The sequence below is a fragment of the Chaetodon trifascialis genome, chromosome 6, assembly GCF_039877785.1.
Source record: "Chaetodon trifascialis isolate fChaTrf1 chromosome 6, fChaTrf1.hap1, whole genome shotgun sequence".
NCBI classification, from domain to species: domain Eukaryota; kingdom Metazoa; phylum Chordata; class Actinopteri; order Chaetodontiformes; family Chaetodontidae; genus Chaetodon; species Chaetodon trifascialis.
In genome coordinates this window covers 4,249,537-4,271,941 of record NC_092061.1, presented here as the reverse complement: position 1 = coordinate 4,271,941, position 22,405 = coordinate 4,249,537, and the positions used below count along the sequence as shown (strand labels likewise).

The 22,405-nt window shown below is 42.8% G+C and overlaps 1 protein-coding gene across 2 annotated transcripts in view; it reads left to right on the top strand.

The window, feature by feature from the left end:
- edil3a (EGF-like repeats and discoidin I-like domains 3a) overlaps nt 1-22,405 on the top strand; it is a 109,412-nt gene that overhangs the window by 67,030 nt on the left and 19,977 nt on the right. For both annotated transcript variants that reach the window (XM_070964273.1, XM_070964274.1), the window contains exons 5-8: nt 972-1,153; nt 10,450-10,605; nt 11,630-11,774; nt 11,913-12,097. In XM_070964273.1, the coding sequence (XP_070820374.1) occupies nt 972-1,153; nt 10,450-10,605; nt 11,630-11,774; nt 11,913-12,097 (668 nt within the window). The remainder of the gene's footprint in view (nt 1-971; nt 1,154-10,449; nt 10,606-11,629; nt 11,775-11,912; nt 12,098-22,405) is intronic.

Below are 22,405 nucleotides of genomic sequence, written 5' to 3'. Positions count from 1 at the left end.
CAGTTGTATGCAATAAAATTGTACATTGCCGCATGCTTTATAGGAATCCGGCGTACCATATGGATGCGTGCCCCCTTTCCATCTGTTTCTTCATTGTGTTTCGCTTCTCGTGTGTTTTCTATGATTATTTGATTTCCCAGTAGTTTTATTTAATGGAAACACAAAGAAGCACTTGTTTTGCTGAGCAGTAAATTCTCTCTTGGATAAACATCGCCAGAATCCCTGTCACCACAGGTGTGTCTACTAAAATGCTCTTGATGTGTCTGGACATGCCAATTAGGATTAAGGGGGAAAACAAGCTGCTTAAAAAAGAAAGGACAGTGCTTTTGTCTGAAAATATTGCTGTCACGGCTCCCTGATATTAGTACTGGAGCCTGCAGGGTGTTCAAAGCTGTAGGACAGCTTGTTGACTTTGGGGATGATGCTGTCCAGAAGTGGCCGCAGCTCCTCGGGTGGAAGCCTGAGGCCTCGGTTACTGATGGAAGAGATGAAGGAGCAAGCGTTCCTCAGATGTGAACAGCATGAAGGCGAGAGGCGTCCTGTCATTGACTGCTGGGATTCAAAGGGATATTGCCATTAGGGACTTTCTTTTGATGAATCAGAGCGACATTTATTGTCCAGAGGCAGGCGTCAGAGTGGACAAATCTATGATGGCCACAAAGACCAGGTCTCAGTAGGAGGGCATCACAAAAACAGCAGAGATTGAGGCAAAATGGGAGTTTTAATGACTGATACTGATGCTGCACGAGTAGGGAGTAAAGAGTTTATCTCAGTCTCTGAAACTGAGACAAACAAAGATAGTGACTGTGATGTGGATACAACTGAAACAAGATGTGACATAATCACTGACATTACTGAATGCTGAATGTTTGTGGTATTTTTAAAAATCTATATGCATCCCATAGACTGAGTTTCACATATTCTTGAGTGCTGAAATTACACAAAGTCTCTTTCTGTCTCTCTTCCCTCAGAATGCTCTGGACCACTGGGCATGGAGGGCGGCATAATCTCCAACCAGCAGATAACAGCCTCTTCCACCCACCGTGCCCTCTTCGGCTTGCAGAAGTGGTACCCGTACTTTGCACGCCTCAACAAGAAGGGCCTGGTCAATGCCTGGACTGCTGCCGAAAATGACAGATGGCCATGGATCCAGGTAAGGCACAGTCACAGGACAGGAGACACACAGAGCCGGGCCAGGACCAGGCACACAGGAATCAAGACACGGGCACAATACGTGCATTTTGTTCTCATGTTTGTTTGTTATGTCGTTTTCTGCTTCATTTTACTGTGAATTCAATGTACACGGTGATGACGTATAAGATAAATCTGCTCCTGAGTTTTTCATCTCTTTTTAATGCAACTTAATGCTCCATGCATTGTGTAAACACTTGGATTGTTCATGTCTGACCACCAGTGTGTTATTTTCGATACTCTTTAATGCTTAAAACACAACCCATTAAAACACGACAAACCTCCCTGGATGAACTCACAGCCACTGTCTCCAAAATGCACCCGTCCTCAAGCCACCTTGACATTGTTCCAACCTCTCTTTTAAAATGATTTTTAGCTCCTTAGGACCGTACTGCTCTCCGTTGTGAATAGCTCTCATAGCACTGGCTGCGTACCTGATGATTTTAAAAATGCGGTAATTCAGCCACTCTTCAAACGCCCAACACTGACTCCCCTATTGCCTCACAGTAACTATAGACCTATATCCAAGCTCACTTATATGAGCTCCAAGGACTTGGAAAAAGTAGTATGTAAATAGTTGCACAGGTCCTGAACAGCAACAGAATCTTTGATTTACTCCAGTCTGGTTTTCATTTGAAGCACAGTATGTAACAGCTATGAAGGACTGGATGTCAGATAGCTTCATCCAACTTAACTTAACTTAACTTAACTTATTTCTGACTTATTGTGTCCCATGGCCATGGCGAGACCACTGAGGTCTTCTTACCTTGGCCTTTTCTGACAGGTGCTGGCCTCTAAGCGTAGTGTTTGACTGCTGTGCAGTTTTATGTTTTTATTGTTTTTTTTTTTTTATATATATGTATTATTTTCGTTTTTTCCCCTCAGTATTTGCATTGTACAGCACCTTGTATCTCTGGCTATGAAAGTGCTTTATACATCAGGTTATCTCACTACGTAACGTACTTGTATTTCCTACTGTAAAACATCACTTTATATTTGATGTTTAGTATGAATTGTTGAATGTAAAAATGCTCAAACTTTCGAGTTAATCACCGATACTGTACATTTGATGGCTCACTTACTGGTAATAAAGAGCAATAACGAGTCTAAGCTGGATGCATGTGAAAGGGCATAACGGTTGTCAGCTAGTGGCTGTTGCATCTCGCTCTGTGATGATGATTCACTAACTGTTACCCGACTGTGCCATCTCTTGTTTTGACATTTAGTTGCGGCATGCTCACAGATGTGACTGCATTGGCACTTGCTGTACTTTGTGTCATAAAGTGCGTTTAGCAGTACAGGTACTACAGAGCACAATATTGTAATTATTCTGCTGATGCTTTGTTATGCGTTATGGAAATTCTGATCTGTGTTGTCAAGAGAAATTTGCTGTATCGTTTTACATAAAAGTCAGCAGTAATATTAACAGTAATTTTTCTGTTATCCACAAAAAAGATTGAATTCAGCATATACAGTTCAGTGCCTCTCTGTCCTTCCCTGACCACCCAGGGGCCTTCGTATAAAACAGCCATATGAATGGTGAAATGAAATCAGATATTTACCACAGCAAAGCACTGATACACACAAGTCTGCTCTTACTTACACTTTGTTAACGTCAACCTTCACGCTGTGCCATTAGTCATTGCTTGTTGTCAAAGATAGACAGAAAGATGAGTTAACCGTGAAATAGACCACCCGGCGGTTCTGAATTATTGCTGGATATCATATTTGGACTTGTTTTAATGCAGAGAGATTATTCCCAATGTATGCGACCACACGATTTCAACCCTATATGCTGGGGGTTTCATTGCATAAGGAAGCTGCGGCTCACCTAAAATGGTACGGCTTCAGTGTATGAACACAAGACCTACGTGGAACTGATTGTCTGGATTTATGTTGAACAAATAGTCATACATCCTGACCCTGTGCTGAACCAGCTGTGGCATATAAAACAGCTGTCAGATGATGTGCGGCTATGATATATAAAACCCCCTCTCAACTCCGGTCTGAAGAATTGGTCCAGTTTCGATGACACTCATCCCACAGAGTGCAGATAGAAAGGTAGATGGATGGGCTAAAGAGTAAAATTGATTCATCATTTAGCAAGTGAATTCATTAGCTATTAGCTAAATAATTGTTTTTCAGCTTCTTTTCGTGTCTCTTATTCTTGATTCGCTTCTGCCATGACAGAAATGCTGACAGCCACCTTTGAAGCTGGCTGTTGTCAGATACATGAAACACAGTCGGTGAACCGTGAACAAAGTATAATAGAAAAACATACTACGGCGTGACAGCATGATGGAGAAAGTGAAGCTGTACCTAACAACAATAGAATAGCAAGAGAGGGCAAAAATGGATTTGTAAAAAAAAAAAAAAAAAAAAAAAAAGGAAAGAGAGAGTCAAAAGAAACAGCCAACATGAGTGAGAGGAAAGGAGCCTGGCACATGGAGAGGCTGAGGAGAGCGGCACATAAAACATTCAGCCGGTTTGTTTGACTTTAATGATGCCACGTGGGATGTTGCGCGGGATGCTGGAGGCATTGTGTGTTTCTACAGAGGGCCTGGATAATTGGGACGTGAGTACAGTGAGGTGTACAGTCATGTCAGTGTTTAGGGATTATGCTAAGGAGTCGCTGCTGTGCTCCTGTAACGCAGAGTGATGTGGTGTGACTGTTTGCATGTCTGTCAGGTGAAGCAGGTTATACCGACAGATGACAACCCTATCAGGATGGGGGATCAGATTTGTCTGGCTATTTGTAAGGTTTTCTCCGGTGCACCATGATTCTTTGGATGTCAGCCCGAGTCAGCGTCTTCCCCATAAACCTCAACAGATGAATCAAACATAGAGCGGCATACTGTACCTTGAATAATACATCAAAGAACTGCAGACGAAGCATTCACTCTATATGTGTTTGTTTGTGTTTATGTCGGTTCGTGTGATTGTGAATGGTGTGTGTGTGTGTGTGTGTGTGTGTGTGTGTGTGTGTGTGTGAGAGAGAGAGAGAGAGTTCGCTATTGTTCACACATCTATGTTGAGTGAGAACATCGGTTTTCCACGGCCTCGCCACTAGTAGCTCACACATAAAATTGCATTGAACACTCAAGGGAAATATGCTGCCAGTCTGACCAATATCAGCAAAATATAGCTGTGGCCAGCTGTGTTGGAGGAATGACACAATCCAGATCGCTTCCTTAAGGTCTACACTTTGCTTAATGAAAGAAACGCACTTAATGATGTGACGTTCACATGCAGATCTCCCACAGCGCGTTCGCTTTTGCTGGCATGTGCCGGTATGTATCTATCAAACTTGCTTAGAGTCTAATTCTGTGCGTGTCTGGGGAGCGTTCCCCTTTTCATCCCAGTGTAATCTTATAGCAGTTATTAAAACATTCAACTCTCGAGTCGGTTATGTGGCTTGAGATCTGCCCCTGACAAATGTCTTTCCATCACAGTTTATTTTATGATCACAGAGCGTGACTTCAGTAATAAAGCACTGATTCATAGAGTGCGGTCAAAAGAAAAAAAAATCTTAGGCCGCTTTCACACCAGAGCTGTTTGTTCCGCTTTAAACGGACCAGAGTTCGTTTCCTCAGATAGTCCGCTTCATTTGGGCAGGTGTGAAAGCTCATCCGAACTCTGGTGCGGACCAAACGAGCGAACTCTGGTCCGCCTGAAAACGTGGGTCGTGGTTTGCTTGCAAGTGAAGCCTGGTTCGGTTCGTATGCAGTGTGAAAGCTCACCGGACCAAACACAGGACCAAATGTACGCAGTGACGCTATACGCAGTGCATACGCATGCTAAAATACAACGTATCTCATTTGTATTTATAATATAGCTTGATTCTGCATCTCTGTTTACAGCTCATTAGTCCTTACGTGAATGTTTACTGTTGCTATGGCAACAAGTGATAAATGCAACAATGTTGCGACTTTCAGCTCCACAGTTAACTCCACACACTTAATGCAGCACCTTTAGCAGTTTAGAGCTATAGACAGATGTCAGCTATGAGGAAGTCACCAGCCTGTTAAAGCAGTCTAACGGGTGTGATCACCTCCTCGATGATGGTCCTGCCTTCAGCGGCCCTGCCTCAGCGTCTCAGTGATGTTTTAAATCTCAGCTTTTTGTTCATGCTGGTTCGGATGATTTAAATGTTTGCATTGCTGTGACCAATCACAGTCACATGACTGCGTGTCACTGACTGTTACTGTGAGGTTGTGACACAGCCTGGATTCATTTTACACTCAGCTCTTTGAGGGTTATTGGTTGAGTCACAGGAATCTCCGACTGACTTTCTCTGATGTGTGACTGTGGTTAGGGTTTGATTTCCGTTCACAGCAAACACGTACATCGTCCAAAACGAAGGAAAAAACTTGATGTAATTTGAATATGGACCTAATGTCTGCACAGGTGTGTTATGGAGTCCAGTGAGAGAGATAAGGCTGTCTGAATGTGTGTGTGTGTGCTCACATGCTCTTTTCCAACCACAGTGCCGCAGGGTCTTTTTGGTAGCTTCAAGGACACAGGGCGCTTTAATTGAGACAATGCTGCTGCAATTCCCTCAGCAGTTTCCATCTCGGTGTGTAATCAACAGAGGATGTTTTTTCCCTTTATGTGCTCCTGACCTCTGCATGTGTGTGAGGTCTGGCCTGCTGGTATGATTATATGTGGTAATAGTTAGCGGTCTTGGCAACATGAAGGACGGAAGTCAGCCACAGCGAAGTCGGTGCCATTTTCACCCAAAGGCTGTAGCTATAAATAAAAGTGTTTTCGGCCATTTAAATAAGGCTTAATGAGCTCTGGAGAGAATATAATGGAAAGTGTGAAAATATGATCTTATGTTGTTCTTCATTGTTCGGTGGAGGACTTTCAGGTTCGGCTCTAATATGGCATCGTTAACTAGTTCTTCACAGCAGCACTACAACAAAACAAGCATTTGAGATAAAGAATTTAAGTTTAAGAGCTGCAAACATTATTGACTATACTATTGATGGTTTTCTCCCTTAATCAATAACTGTGCTGTCTATAAGATGTCAGGAAGTTGTGAAGCATGATGGCTGTAATTCCCCAGAACCTAAGATGACCAATTCAAACAATCCAGAATCCCCAAAATAGTCAGTTAACTCTTATATATCGTAGGAAGAAGGTAGCAAATACTGACATCTGGAGTCCGACCTTTGTTGGCATTTTTACTTGAATAAATGACTGAAATGGTTGTTAAAATAGTTAAAATAGTCAGTTAGTGTCCTGACAGTTGATCGACTAATCATTTCAGCTGTATTTCTTATGGTTCTAGCCACTAAATCTAAATGAAAACATAAAAGCATAAACATAAACAATGTTAAAACTGCAATTGTCTGTGCATCTTGATCCAGCTGGTGTGTTTGGTCACGGTAACTGAAGGTCTGCCTCATTAGCAGCATAATAAACATGTCATTCATTGCGACTAATAGCCTACGTGTGATATGAAAGGGCCAATGAGAAATCAAAGATGTGTTAATGGTCAGTGTAGGACCATGACTCAAAGTGATTTCTTAAATCAGGACTGCTTCAAAGCAGCGTTTCCTGAATGTAGCGTGTGAATTACAGCTGCAGGACATCATCCAGGATGTTGCCGCTGGTTTCCTGCTGAACATTTTCTCACAGCACTCATGTTTTCTTTTGTTAGTTGTTTTTCAGAGAAACCCAGTTCTATCACACCATGCAAACAAGTGGTATTTTCTTTGTGGCGCAAATAAAGTTGGAGAGGAGAAATGATTTGATGGATTAGTTCTTTTCTGTGGAGGCTCATGCATTTCACCCAGAGCACTTCATAAACAAGATGCTGCGTGTTTCGGGAAAAAGAAAGGGTGAATTGGTGAAAGGGTAAGAGTTCATTTGCTTTGTCTTCTAGCCTTGTAGCGCTCTTTTGCACAAAGTCTCTCAAGCAAACTCAAACATAACCAAGCACACATAATTCTGTGACCTTTTTTTTTGCCAATAGAAAAAGTTAATGCATTTTTATTCTACACATCACAGTACTCATAGTGGTAGACAGTCTGAACAATATTTTGGAACAAAGTGTCTGAATCATGGTAGATCGATTGTGTCGGGTTGAGTTGCTCAGTGCATTCAGGAAGTGTGGCAGTTTGTACAATAGTTCTCAATGTTATACTTTCCCCTTTCTTCCAGTTTAAGCATTTTAGGTCGACTGTCTCTCACGCTGAGACGTTTCCTTCGAACTGACACTCATAAGTCTGCAGACAAAGGTCTGCTAATGGAGACCTTTCCACTGATGCCTCACTCAAACAAATAAATGCACCATTATTAGCGCTGAGCTGACAGACGTATGTTTCTGAGTGGTCATTAAAAATGTGAATGATCACCCCAATTAGCCCGGCAGTGGCCTTTTAGTGACAGGGCTCCTAATTAGTGCGAGAAGTATCTTTCTCTATGGAGAAAACGGAGGAGAGCGACCAAATGCTGCAAATGAGAGAGAGTGGGTCACTGCAGCTCTGAGGCTACAAGATGGGTCCTTATGTATAATTAACTTGATATGTTGGTTTAAATATGTTGAGAAATATGTGTAATTGAGTCTTGTCTCTACAAATGGAAATTAGAAAGGAATTCCACGCTGCAATAGAATTTTTAGACATTTCTCCATTAGCTTTTGACAGTTCAGACAAGGTTGGCGAACATAAACAGTTCTTTTTTTGTGTGCCGGATCCGGAAGAGCCAATACTCTAATCTCTAATGTCCTCAGGAGCCACAGCTTAGAGTTTTTTCATTAACCGAGAAGGAGAGTATAACTTTCTGTTTGAGCCTTTGCGCTCAAATATTTTACTTGTAAATTGCCTTGCATAGTAATGCTAACATCCCTGCACCGGAAAATGAGCTCAAGCCCCCAGAATACAGTCCTGAATGTGGTCCCTTTGTCGGTGAGGTTAGACTTCCATTTCGTGTGGATCAGCTTAAAAATGGTTCCTAAATAGAAACTGATTCGCAAACTTAAACTGAAATGTAGTCTTGTTTGTATGCGATATCACATTAAGTTATGGATTTTGTTGTCCAGAATGCACAAGCTTAAAAATCAAATGGCCAGAAGAAATTTGACCTTGAGCTGTTCTGGTAGGATCAGCTCAAAGGCTGCACCCACTTCAAAAACTTTATACAGCACGAGGGGCACAAGAGGCCTGGTTTCCAGACTCACAGCCTTCCATAGACCCCTGGCAGCAGACGCTTTGAGGACGTCTGGTCCAGCACACTGCGAGCACTATAACGCAACCATTTTACACATTGAGTGTATATGACACTCACGAAGCTTCAAAGGCTGCTGGTACTACTTTTCATATGTTCTAGGAATCTTCTCTGGTGGCCGAACCCTCTGATATGTCTGATCTGTGCTTCATTCACCTGTCACGCTCATTTGGTACGACCTGTCCACTTGACGCTGATCAAAAAGCGAGCGCCATTAGCCGGCCTTACAGCAGAGAACAAATTGGTTGCAGCACGTTGGAAGCCACCCACTCCGTCACAGCCCTTCGAGTGTTGGTTCTCATGTGCCTTCATACTGTACTATTGACAGTCCGTGTTCATGGGACGAAGGACTCACGGTAGAGACGAGGCATTCACTCTTTGGATACTGATTGCGAGCATTGTTACTCATTTTCTTTTCTTCCCCATATTTTATGCTAAAAAAAACAAATGTCAGTAAAAGAAAAAATTGTATTAGTGTATCTAATTGTGTTTTCCTCTGCATTTCTTTTTTAGCCATGTATGCATGTGGTCCTTTAATTAGCACTCACTCAAAACCGTATTATTGCTGCCCTTCTGTTCTGCAGCTATCAAAGCCTGGACAGCTGTGTTTTTATATTTTGTCAGAGGGTGAGCTGGATGAGCCAAAGTTTCTGTTTTTTTCCTGAATATGAGGCAAGTTGGTGCGAGTGTAGTGCCAGAATGATTAATGAATAATTGTCGTCACCGTTTATTTACCTTATCTTGTTTGTCACAGTCTCTCACAAGAGCTACAGTGTTATAATGATGAAATTGCCTTGTGTTGTCCTGTCCTACTTCTTTTTTCATCAATATTAATATTCACTGTAAAAATTAGGCTGTGTGCCTGTGTGTGCGTGTGTGTGCGTGTGTGTGTGCGTGTGTGCAAGCCATCTCAGCACCGCTCCATAGCCACCACAGGCTTCTCCGTGAAGTGAGCTGTCATCAGCTCTCATCAGCCGTTACGATGAAAAACAAAATAACTCTGGAGACATTTTCACCAGAATTACAGGGCGAGTGAGCCACTTTTGAAGCCAACCACAACTGATGGGTTTAAGACAGTAGAAAAACATGGGTATGACATGTGTAACCTCACTCATCGGTCTCCAGGGCTCGCTGACACTGTGTAATTGGAGGCAGGCTATGTTCAATGTGCAAAGGCATGAGAGCTGAGGTTTGTTTCAGATGTTTTGTTTCAGATGTTTCGTATACATGCTTCAAAATATTGTTCTTTAAGCTTTGACATTCATGGCCATGTTTTACAAGACAAATAGCCTGTCTTTGAGAGATGCTGGCCCTTTAAGGAAGGATCCTTTAGGAGCCATGACGCAGCATCCATTAGTGATGTGTCATTAGCTTCAGTTTTGGCCATACGGTGTGAAGGCTGCTCAGTTCCAAGATATAAAGTAAAGAAATAAAAGCAAACATGTAACATGAAAGCTGTATATGTGCACTTAAACCCGACAGCTATAAATGCAGCACTATCAGCATGCAGTGACATAAACAAAATTACATCCCAACTGTGCTAAACATGCTGCTGTCAATCTGTTGGTAATATGTGGAAGAGGTGTCATTTTGCTGAAATGCAGTCCATCAAGGTGGCCAAAGCGTACCTTAGACTGGTGCGTGACACGTCCATCGCATTTAGATGATAATGATCCTGCTTTGTGCCCGCTGTGCACGATCTATGGAAACATTCATCACTTTCCTCTTTCTTAGCTTTCTATTTTCCTCTTGGCCCTCCAAGCCACTTTACATTGGCACCATATTGACAGTCTGCACAGGGCTGACAGACTGGATCTGGAGCGTGAGGATTGATTAAATGTTCCATTTGATCACAGACTTTCTGAATAAGATGGATGGCCCTGACAGAAAAGATACAAGGGAGCGAATTGATTCCCATGACTTGCATGCGCACAGTGCTCGAGCGCACACAGACACGGACGCACGTCGTCAAACTGAAAGTGAAGCTGTAATTTTTGGATTTTGCCCTTTTTTGCGACTCCACAGATAAATCTGCAGAGGAGAATGAGGGTCACGGGCCTAATTACCCAGGGTGCAAAGCGAATCGGCAGCCCAGAGTACGTCAAGTCTTACAAAGTAGCCTACAGTGATGACGGGAAGACCTGGAGAACGTACAAAGTCAAGGGCAAAGACGAGGACATGGTGAGACACACACGTGTGCACACAAACACACCCGATGCCGTCTCTCACTCAGTAACACACACACAAAGCTGCACACATGCCCGCACTCACACACGTGCACACGCAGCGACTAGAGACGGTGCACTCAGTCAAGGGCAGGGTGGAGGACATGATGAGATGGCTTTTTAATTAGCTCGCACACACCGGGCCCATCTTGCTGCCCCTTACCCCCCTCCACTTTTATGACTTCTAGATTGAATTTTTATACTATTTGGGGATGAACAGCCACCAAATAGGCCACACAGCGTTCTATCATTCCTGACAGCAAACCACGGCTGTCCTCCATTTGGCCGAGCTCCGAATGACCCCAAACCTCCCAACTTCTTCTCAAATTTATCACACGGAACAATGAGCGGGGAGTTGAATATTCCGTGATGTCAGTTTTGTCTGTTGGCTGTATTTTATTTCCTTTTGAACAGTTGTCAGTCAGAATTGGGCACACAGAAGAAACGAATGAGCATGATTGGGCGTAAATTCACGTAGAGTATTTTTAGAGATGGAGGTGATATGAGCAGGCTGGGATAAATGCCTGTCAGTGTCTTTGCAGCAGTTACACTCCCCCCCCCCCCCCGACCTAATATAAGTTGGGGATTTTTTTTTTTCCAAATTGACCCGTTGCCCCCCCCCGGTGACAGCTCCTATTTCCTGTCCCCTCCTCACCTCACAGATCCACTACATCAGTCACTCAAACCAGAGAGTTTCTGTCAGACCATCTCAGGTCATTTGGATAAAACACTCCAGAAGGTATAGCGATATAATTGGCGCACTAATTTAAAACACACCACTGTTCTTATGAATTACGAGCTCAAATGGCGCGAGAAATTGTCTATTTTTCCCTGTAATTCTAGCTCATTGACCTTGAATGACAGCAATTTGTTGAGTGTGGAGTAGACACTAGAGACAGCGGCAGATAGACTGCCACATTACAGCAAAACTGATCTGCCGCCCCCCCCCCCGTCTGCTATTATTTCATCCCCTGAAACAGATTTTCAGAGGAAACGTCGATAACAACGCTCCATCAGCCAACTCCTTCACCCCTCCCATTGAAGCCCAGTACGTGCGCATCTACCCCCAAGTCTGCAGGAGGCACTGTACCCTACGCATGGAGCTGCTCGGCTGTGAGCTGACAGGTGAGTGCGGTGTGTCTCCTGCACAGTTGTTTCATGCTGCATCTTTTTTACATGCTAGCTGAAAAGAGGCTCCTTTTAGGGGGAGCGGACTGGACGGTCAGAAAGGTTCGGACAACTGTTTGTTTTTGCTGTTGCCAGGCTGCTCTGAACCGCTCGGGATGAAGTCGGGCCACGTCCAGGACTACCAGGTCACGGCCTCCAGCATCTTCAGGACTCTCAACATGGACATGTTCACCTGGGAGCCCGGAAAGGCCCGTTTGGACAAACAGGGCAAGGTCAACGCGTGGACAGCTGGACACAGCGACCAGTCGCAGTGGCTACAGGTGGGACGCTGTCCGAGCTAAATCTGCTATCTGCTGGAGCTACTGTAGAGATCAGATCGATACAGTATTATCAGGGAAATGAACAACAGACGAGCAGGTTCTTACAGATAGCTGGTTTTCACTCTGCTGAAGGATTAGCTCGCACCTCCCCAGCATAGTAATTGATGGTGTGTACATGGTAATGCATGCCAATGGATTCAATTATATTTCATAGGGAAAGACTTCAGCGATGTGTACACTGTTGCTTGTGAAGAAAATTATATCCTGAAATCCTGCCTCTCTTAGCTAGGTCTCAGTATTATTCTTGGAAACAGTAATAGGTAGTCATTTCTGTACTTTATTTTTCACGCCAGTCTTTTTGAATCCAACACCCCCACTGGCTGTGTTGGAAGAGTTTAGCCTTGTTATCTTTGGCAGCAGCCCAGGCTTTCTATCTCTGTGAAAACAGCCGAACCATTTGTTTTCATTACAGTAACTGATGGCTGAAAATGTCTCCTGAAAGGGACAAGGCACGTTTCTAAGTGAACGTTTACACCCCAGTCTCTCTGCTCGACAGTATGTGAGCCTGACGGAGGCCTGGTATCAATCAGATTCAGTCATGCCCAGTGTGCCCTCACATATACCCTGACATATTGGATTTTTTATTTATTTTATTTTTTTGTTCTGTTAAGATTAAAGGCAGTAAATGCTCTTTGCTTTTAGAGTGAGAAACCACATACTTCAGGCTGTAAAACTGATAGCATAGAAGAAATTGTGATGTGGATCATCTTCTCAGGGAATTGAAGATCAGAGGGATTTCTTTGATATCTTGGCCTTTCTGCTGCAGTCGCTCCATGCATACCACCTCCCTAGCAGTGACACAGTTAGCGCTCTGTAGTCACACCGACTTGTCTGGCCGTTATTAGATTGGTCGTGTCTTGAGTCAGATCTGTTTTTTATTACGCTGAAAGCTTCTGGCTGAGGGTGAGGGTACGCGGGGCTGTGTGGCAGAGGAGGCAGGTACTTAGGCAGGCCCCATCCAGACCAGAGAGCCCGGCTAAGCAAAATTGATTGCTGTGGGTAAAGGAAAACTTGTGGTCTCATATTACATGCTGTGCAGGCAGTAAGGGGGAGATGCTATACAGACGCAGTGAGAAAATCAATGGCTTCCACTGCCAAGGACCATTTCTGCGCACACAGGCATATACAATGTCTAGCTTTTGGAAAGTAGACATTAAGAGTTATATACTATACAGTGCTCTTTCACATTTATACTGATACAGCGGTTGAACTGACCCATTTTTTTACATTAAGCGATCATCTCATATGCATTCGTTAAACTCAGTCAGTGTCTGCTTTATGCTGGTCACCATGGCAAATAATTGATTCTCGGTGACATTACGGAATGACTTCAAACCTCACGGATTAATGGAATTAATCAGGCCTAATGGCAAATTAAGTATTCCTATTAATCATGACAAATGCTGTGGTGCGCAGTGGAAGCAGCGGGAATCTCTTTCCAGAAACCGAATGTCAGACTGGAATTCTTGATGCATAGCACCGGACAAGATCCCATTTCAAAGGAAAACAGTGGAGTCATGAGCTGTCACTTTACTCCCAGTGCTTATTTATCATATCACAATTCCAGCATTTGAACAATAAACAAGACATCCAAGCTGTTAATATGTTTTCACTGGTCCTGGGTTCGAATCCCAGCTGGGGACTCTGTGTTAGTGCTCTCTCCATGTTTCCTCCACCATCAAAAACATGTATGTTAGCGACTTGACAAAGGCACTGGCTTAGAACTGGAGTTAGTCCCTGAGTGCTGCACAGTGGCTGCCGTCCGCTCCGAATACTAAAGACGGGTTAGGTGCAGAGAACGGAAGAAATAGTTCTCAGATTCAAATTAACAAGACATTGACAGTACATTATTTATCATCATTTGAAAAAGGGATTGAACTGACACACTGAGCCAATTAGCGGTCATGTCAAAGATAGAAATGCACATCTCAAACATGCAATGGATCATTTGAATGTAATAATTTGATTAACAAGTTCAGAACATACGTCGTTCTCAGCAGACTTAATACTTAAGAATGCAAATTTTGTGGCACCAAAACACTGTCAAATCCAAACACAAACACCAAGAACTGGGCATGTTTGGGGACTGTCCAAGCTAAAGTTATTCTGGCCTGGCAGTAGATAAAATTACACAGGGAGAACCAGAATCTTTCAAGATGTTTTCAAGAGAGGAGCTGAAGCTGTCAGCCTGCGCTGCCAAGTGTTCCAGCTGGCATAAGCTGATTAGTTAATTATGCACATTAACATGTCCACATAGCAAAGAGAAATTGCCAGAGAGACAGTAGCTACTTTTCAATTTCACCGTGTCCCTCTTAATGCAACACGTACACTGCAAATTCTCTTAAGTACTGTTCCAAGACTGTGGAGGGTTTTTTGGGTGGATTATGGTAAACATTCCTCAGACAAAGACACAAGGTTGGAATGGAGTGATTGTGTCTATTCATCTCGTATCTCTTAATGGTATTGCAGTCAACAAACTACTTAGCAAGGCTTCACTTTGCACGCTGTTGAATTCTGTGGCGTTTCTCTTGTTGTGGGTATCACTGAACATGTTCCAGGCGGTATCTCCACTGGCAGGAAGTGAAGGAGGGTAAAACTTTGAGTAAGTTTTGTGTTGTTTCCTGAGTTGCAGAGGACAAGAGCTTCACTCAGACACACCTGGACTCAACATTTTTCTCATCAGGTCTTTTTTCTATACTTTGACGTACACATTAGCATCACTGATGGGCCGGGGTGTTACACTGATACAAGATCTTTGAGGCCATTTATTGAAATGCCTAGGATAAACTTAACATGGATCTGACACCAAGTTTGAGAACATCAGAGGTATTGTGTACTTTTAATTTTGTAATATGTAAAGTTTATCCTTCTCTCTTCAGTTTGTGTGGTTGAAGTAAAGGGAAAATGTCTCTGCATGTTTGTCGCACAGTTGGTGGTGTTATATATTCACTGATCCATTCAGCAGTGAAAGACTTGTAATCCTTCCACATGCAAAGACATCAGGTTAAAAGTTGGGTATGAACTGGACATTGGCTGGTTGACAAGTGTTATTATTCAAAGTAGGTTGAAATGATTACAGGTCTCGAAAAGCACTCTCCTGAAGAATTTAAGCATGTTTTCTTCATCCTTATGAGCTTACAAATCCCTGTGGCAAAGCAGCAGAAATAAGAAATGGTCTTTGAGTCTGCTTTGGTCGGGTGCCATCTTTAAGCTTTGTACACAAGATTAAACTAAATACTAACCCTTTAGTTTAGCTGCAGCGCAGTGGCAGGTTCCAGTGAGCCTCAAGCTACTGCTGTGCAGCACTTCACTACAGAAGAGATTTATCACTTAAAACACTTCACATTAAGTATACTTTGCTGTTGTTTTCCCTCATATCAGGAAATTCTCTGTATCTGTCACACAGCATCCAAACAGGCAAATTAAGTACAGCAAACAGCCACCACTGTACTGTGTAGGTATGATGTGTATGTTAGTGGTAGAGTGGCTCACAAGTGGAGCAAACAGAAAGGTTTTTAATACGATCAGATATGTTCCACATAGCTGCAGCTAATATATTTGGAAAGAGGACTTCAGTAACTGCACTGCTATCTGACTCCACTTTTGGATAATGCCTTACACAATATATATATATATATATATATATATATATATATATATAGAGAGAGAGAGAGAGAGAGAGAGAGAGAGAGAGAGGCATAAACACAGTAACATGATCACACATGCAATATAACTCAGTCCAATAAAATAGCCTCCATAATTCTGTACCTTTCCGGGTATATTACCATATCATGATTTCTAGAAACAATGTCCCGACATGTAACATACAAACATCTTAACTATCAGCACTCATTGATGTTACAAAATCCATCACTTCATTGGCAACTCGTTAAATTTATTTGTTGCCTGCAAAGGTTACAAAACAAGCTATGAAAGTAATTTTGTTCTGGTGGTTCATTTGTTATCCCCTGTCTCCAAGGTTTTCACACCCAATTATCTCCTTAAAGTGATAAATATGTGTGGTGTGTGGCTGTGGCACCCTGATAATCACCTCTGCCTCTGAGTGAGCTCCAACTTGTGTGTGAAAACTTTGAGAGAACTACGTAGCCCCAATGCAAATGGTATGCTGGTGCTAATGTGAAATTAATTATACAACCATTGTCACACATCAGTGCACACCTTCTCACATATGGCAAGGTTGTATGAGCTGTGGTATGATGTCATTTTTTGGAACAAGTAATTCATGCGCCCGCTCAGGTAACCGTCCAAAGGCCTCCAAATGATATTTATACATGCACTTTTACTTCTGCATCCATGCAATCAGAGACAGGGTTGATGCTGTCGATGGTCTCCACATTAGGCTTCTACTAGCAACCCTGCAGTAATTAAATAATAACCATGTTCCTGTTCTGTTTAAGTTAACAAATATCTAGGTTTACACTGTATTAGTCAAATTTATCAAAATATTGTTGTCAGCATTTAATTTGAATGACTCTTGGACCCAAAAGAAAACACACAGCTGCAGGCAGGATTAGAGTTTGCCAGTTTTTTGATTGAAGGCAGAGCAGTAAAAGCACAGGATCCCGGGAACTTGAGCAAATGTCGATTCACTTAGAGCAGAGCAGAACACACATATCAATTAGGAAAATGACTATTGTGGAGTGGAGGTTTGCATAGGCAGATGCTGAGGAGGTAAATAGAGACAGCACCAGCGCTGCATGCACATGGAGAAAAGTATCTCTCTGCTGGAACATGTGGGACCAAGGGGAAAGCACAGTGGTGGACTATAAACCCAGACAGGGGAGACACAGCGGTATCAAGCCTGCTGAGGGCTCCTGCCAGTCTTTACTCTCGCACCAGTTTAGCCGCATGCATCCCTTAATTGCCAATATCAGTTTATTTCTGCTGGTGACAGCTGGTTGGAGAGGCATGCAAAGGAATTGAGTTTCTGATTATTGAGGAAATGGAGTTAACCTCACGCTGAACTGAATGACTGCCATGATGGTCAGGGTGGATCAATATACAGCAGGTGCCAGGATGAAAGTTTGCTCCACAGACACACTGTACTGGCCTCAGAAGTCCAGGTGAATAATGAGAATTGAGTGTAAGAAGAATAAATGGCACTGCCACAACAGTGTAGCTTTTGGTGGTCGAACTTGGCAGTCCTCAGAAATCATTACAGCTGTATGACAGAACTGGGTTGCGGCCATTTGTTCCCTGACTTTGGTGAAGACCATCTGTACTGTGCTGGCTACCAGACAGCGTGGGGGTGGTCGAGACTCTGAATTCAGAGTTTCTGAATTTGACAACAAAGTGATTCTCCTCCATTGAGGGACCTGGAGACATGTTTAGCATCGTCTGGAAAGGACACACAAAGATGAAGCATTAGAATATCACATGAAGAAGCGCGTTGTTGTGTTCGTTGGAGGGTAAGACATGGCGTCACCAAGTCCTGTGTGGTTCAGCTGCCGTCTTCCTCTCATTGCCTTCATGAATGAACATGAGATGATAGGCATGCAAAAGCCAAGCTTCAAAAGGGCGTTTCTACTCTGCAGCTAGAGCCTTCTCAATCTGTTTCTCCATGGGAATCATTTTTGGGCCTGGTAAAAGAGTACACTCTCAGAGGAATAGTACTTGGCAGAATGGCGTGGTTGTTCACGGCCACAAGTGGTCACACAGTGCTTGTCAAAAGAACAGATTTGCACACTCAAAGAATACTACAAAGGTTTGTGGCATCGCTCAAGTTGATGAAGACAGCAGAAGATTAGCAAATTTCAAACGTTTAATGTCTTTTAACCAACAGAGAGATGTGAAAGTCCTTTAACATTGTTCATCCAAGGCTCTGGCTTCCACCCGAATTTCAATAAGTCAAGCAGATATACTTAATTCACGGTCCAAAGCTCTATAAGTAAAACCTCCAAAGTGTACCAGCACTAAGGGGGGCTGGCTCTGGTGATACCAAAGGAGGCTGCCAGCAGGCTGCATGTCAGAGTGTGGTCCTGTCATGTTCAGGATGGGTACAGTGCAGCACTTCAGATAGATGCAACCCAACAGTTGATCTGGGTTGACTGATCTTGTACAGGTGAGCATCGGGTCATCTTGCAGGCTCAACTACTGCAATGTAAATAGCTGTAGATATAGAAAAGCACAGGCAGTGAAACAGTAATGAGTGCTATTGACAGGTGAGGCGCTGACTGCATGAAGGGACATCAGCGAGTCCCTCGGCTGGTCAGCCGCGAGCGCACAGGACTAATAAGACGACATGGACGGGTAGAGAGGCAGAAGCGATCGAGAACACACTTAGGATTTTTTATTTTGCAGACAGTAATATTAAGTGACATACAAAGAGCAGTGTTTAATGGATTTCACTTCAAACTCTAGCTTTTACTGTTTCCTAAGAAACAATAATAAGCCAAATCAAATGAATGTTACATTTCTGTGGTGGAGCAAACCACAGAGCTTCAGCCATTTAGTTTGACTCTATTTTACGTGGGTACGCAGACCCTACATAATAAATGATGTACATTTCATCATTTAGATGTAGCCGAACGTTAAAATCAAACTTATTGTATTAATTCTGACTGAAAATAAGAGTCTGATGTCCTGAAGAGTGTTTTAACCCTGACGTGACCATAATATGAGGTCTCGGGTCAAAAACATGGTAATATGTAATATGGGTTTGTCATAGAAATAAGTGACAGCTGAAATCAGTCTCAGCATCAGTCAGGTGCCTCTTATGTTTCAAATGCTTTTCATCATTTTCTGCAATTGGTTTTAATTGTCCTAAAAGTGCTCATCACGCTGTCGGCACTTTAAAGTAGATTTTATTTTGTAGTGTAATTCAAAATGTCCTTGAGAATTACAAGTAGATAAATGAATACAGTATACTGCAGAAGTAGATTACCTGTTTGCCAATGGTTGCTAAAGCATCAATGCATGTTGACACTTGGCAGGGAGCATTTTCCCATGTGGAGCAGAGGCTAGAAGGAACAATAAGTAGACGTAATGCAAGATTGATTCCCGCTCAGTGCCTGTGAGCATGCATTTGTTGTAATCAAACCAGGTATTACCATTACACCAATTTTGCCGAGCAGAGCTTCCTAATCAAATCGCTACCTCAAATACAGCGCTGCCGACAACAAACTCTATTTCTTTTAATCAATAGAATTAGCTTGGTGTTTGTTTCATCCATCCACAGAAGAGAATGGCTTTAATTTGTCCCATTGAAACTCTCATCTCTTCTTGAGTGTTTATGCAGCAAAGATGAAGCGTGTCCTGTCTAAAAACGGAAAAGCTGCCACAGAGAGAGTAAAAGCATTGTAGCATGAAAGGATTTAAGAGGGATTTTGATCATCTGGAAAAGCAATGATCATGTCTTTATTCCAAGAACAAGAGACAAGTGCTTTGTAGAAATTACTTGCATGGGAAAACAGTAAAAAATTATTGGGAACTTTCAAGGGTGAGCCATCTTCTGCATCCTTCAAGCTTGATCCCCCGCCCCAGTAGAAAACACAGTCCTTACTAACATGAATTGTAAGGCAGTATGCAGAGGGTGTCCCCTTAAATCCAGCATTTTTATTAGTCATACCATATTGATCTGGTCAAAACTAGATAAAGGCACTTGTCCCTGCAGAGCTGACTATTCAGAGTTCTAGTCACAGTACATACATCCTTTATTCTACCAACTGCTCGGCTTTTTATCGTTATTTGTCCTACTACCCTACACACAAAGCTGAATCAATAGGAGCAGCGCCTGCAGCCAAGTTTTCTTGCTGAACTAATTAAAGAAACAGAATGTAAGAGGGACAACGTCTCCAGGTGGTTTCTGTTGCAATCAGTGAGAAGCACACAAGCATTTAGCCACAGCTGTGATGCTGGAAAAAAGGACAAGATGTATGAAGAGCAGACTTTTTAATCATCTACACTTTTGTGCATGTACATCTCACCCTGATTCAACTTTCACAGGAGTTAACATGATGATATCAATTATCTAACATAACGCTGGTAGGTTTCACACATTTGCAACAGTTCATCAGTAAAAGCAACACCAAGTTTAAAGTATCACTTGCGTCGTGTCTTCTTTTGTTGTTTTGCTTTGTTATTTTGTAGCTCTGAGGATCTGAACAATGACACTATCCACTGAAACAAAGCTGAGGAGCCAGGACGACAGATGTAACCATGAGTGCAGATTTCTCAGCCAGCACTTGCTTTGGCTGATGTGCCAGCCCGGTTTCAGAAAGGCGAGATCAAATTTGCACCATGTAGTCGTGTACAGTGTGTACATGATTATAAGACTTGGCGGGTTTGCAGAATATTGAAAATCATCATAGGGGGGAATTTTGTGGGTCATTTTCAGACCCGTCTGATACTGAATATCTTACCTCTGGCTACCCAGTTAGAGACTCCTTCACATTACAAAGCTGAGGAGACATAAATACAGTATGTCAGCTTAAAAGCGTTTCCTGTTGCTTTTGCTAATTCAGTAATCTTGAGACCATTATCCAAGATTTCGAGAAGAACCTTAAAAAGAACCTACGCTCATTTGAAAACATGCCTGATGTGAATTCAGCCATGATCGTCGGAGTCTCATTTTAGTCTTGTCCAATAAGACTCGTTCTTGCTCTGTTTTATTCAGTTTCCCTGCAGCTAGTATGCTGATTGAATTAGCTTCCAAATGAAGTTACGGAAGGGATGGTAAACCCATCTGCTTCCCTGATTCAATTGGGTGGTTTTTAGTGCCCCCTCCCCCCAACTACACCCTTTAATATACAGGTCTGCATGCAACCTGTGTAATATTGCTCCTTTGTTTTCATTATCCAAGGAAGCCATCTTCCCCTTCAACACCGCATCCTGATGCTCGTCTCCCTCTCCCTCTCTCTACCTCTGTCCCTCTCACTCCCTCGCAGCCAACGTAGGACGCATTTATCTGTTTTATCTCGGGATGAGTGATTCATGAGTCTGGAGTCTGCCGGCTGTAATCGTGGGATCTGCAGGAATTGTCAGAAGTGAAGGCACCAGAGCTTAAATCAGTGCAGCAGAGATTGGATCCAGTGTGTTCTGCATGTGTATCTTATGGTTTCAGAGCGTCTCTGAGCCGTCTCTTGACAAGCAGGGCGTCCACTCCTTCCTCTACATTTAAATCAGACATCTTTATGTTACGCACTCAGGAGAGGGTGGACTGCACTTCAGCAGCAGAGCTACATGCTGTTTACAGCGGTATTATGATTAATTCAGAGTCGTCCAAAGCGAAGCTATGGTTCTTCAGAAAACTGCCTATTGATTAATTCCAGTGTCGCATTGAGAGGACCTTTTATGTCCATAAATGTTATCTATTTTGTAATGTCATGGTTTCCTTTTTATTGCGTGTGAAGCACAGCGTATTTTTTTGTGCAGAGAGTGTTTGTGTGTATGCGCGCACATGTGTGAGAATTTGACATGAATATTTCATATAGCATGCGAGAAGCAGGGGAGGGGAGGGAGGTATGATGAGCTGTGAGTGCAGCAGCCTGAGTCGTAAATGACTTTATTTTTAACTCACCTATTTTGTAGGACCTTTGAAACCCTGTGCCGTCATTGTGAGGGTCAGAACACCATACTTTAGATCATTAAATCATTTCACATTTTACGCTTCCCTAATATTCCAACAGAAAGCAGTTTTTTTTTTCCCCTCCAGCACGAATTACAGATGTGATTTCAGACAAGCTCACACAGGAGGACGGGCTACTTTGGATTTTATCAGTAAGTGTCCATCACATGTTTAGTCACAGCGAACATTAAACAGAGTGTGAAATCCCACAAGTCCCTTACTATCCATTTTTTACGCATATAGATCTGAGTTCCTCTTTTCAGTCATGCTGACACGGCGTGCAGCTCTCTAGTTCTACAGAAGCTGTTCTCTTTGCTTAAATAGCTCTAAATGATCCAGACCACCATGGTTGGTTTCCTTCCTGTTCCTTTCTGCCATGGCCAATTCCCTTCATTGGTTCATGCGAGCGTTCAGAATTGATATGCTAACTAAGGTTCCATCTGTTTTATGGCCGTATGCTCTGAGTGGCCTGTTAGGATTCCAGGTAGGAATGTTTGTGCTTTAATGCACTGGCTTTGATGAAAGGCTGCCTTTGTTTCGGAGGGAAGAGTGGGGATTAAATAATACTTTAATGGTCTAAATGTGCACTTTCTATTTTAAAGCACTTAAGTTCCTGTGTTAAATTATAGATGGAGGCAGAGATGTCTGCAAAACAAAAGCTG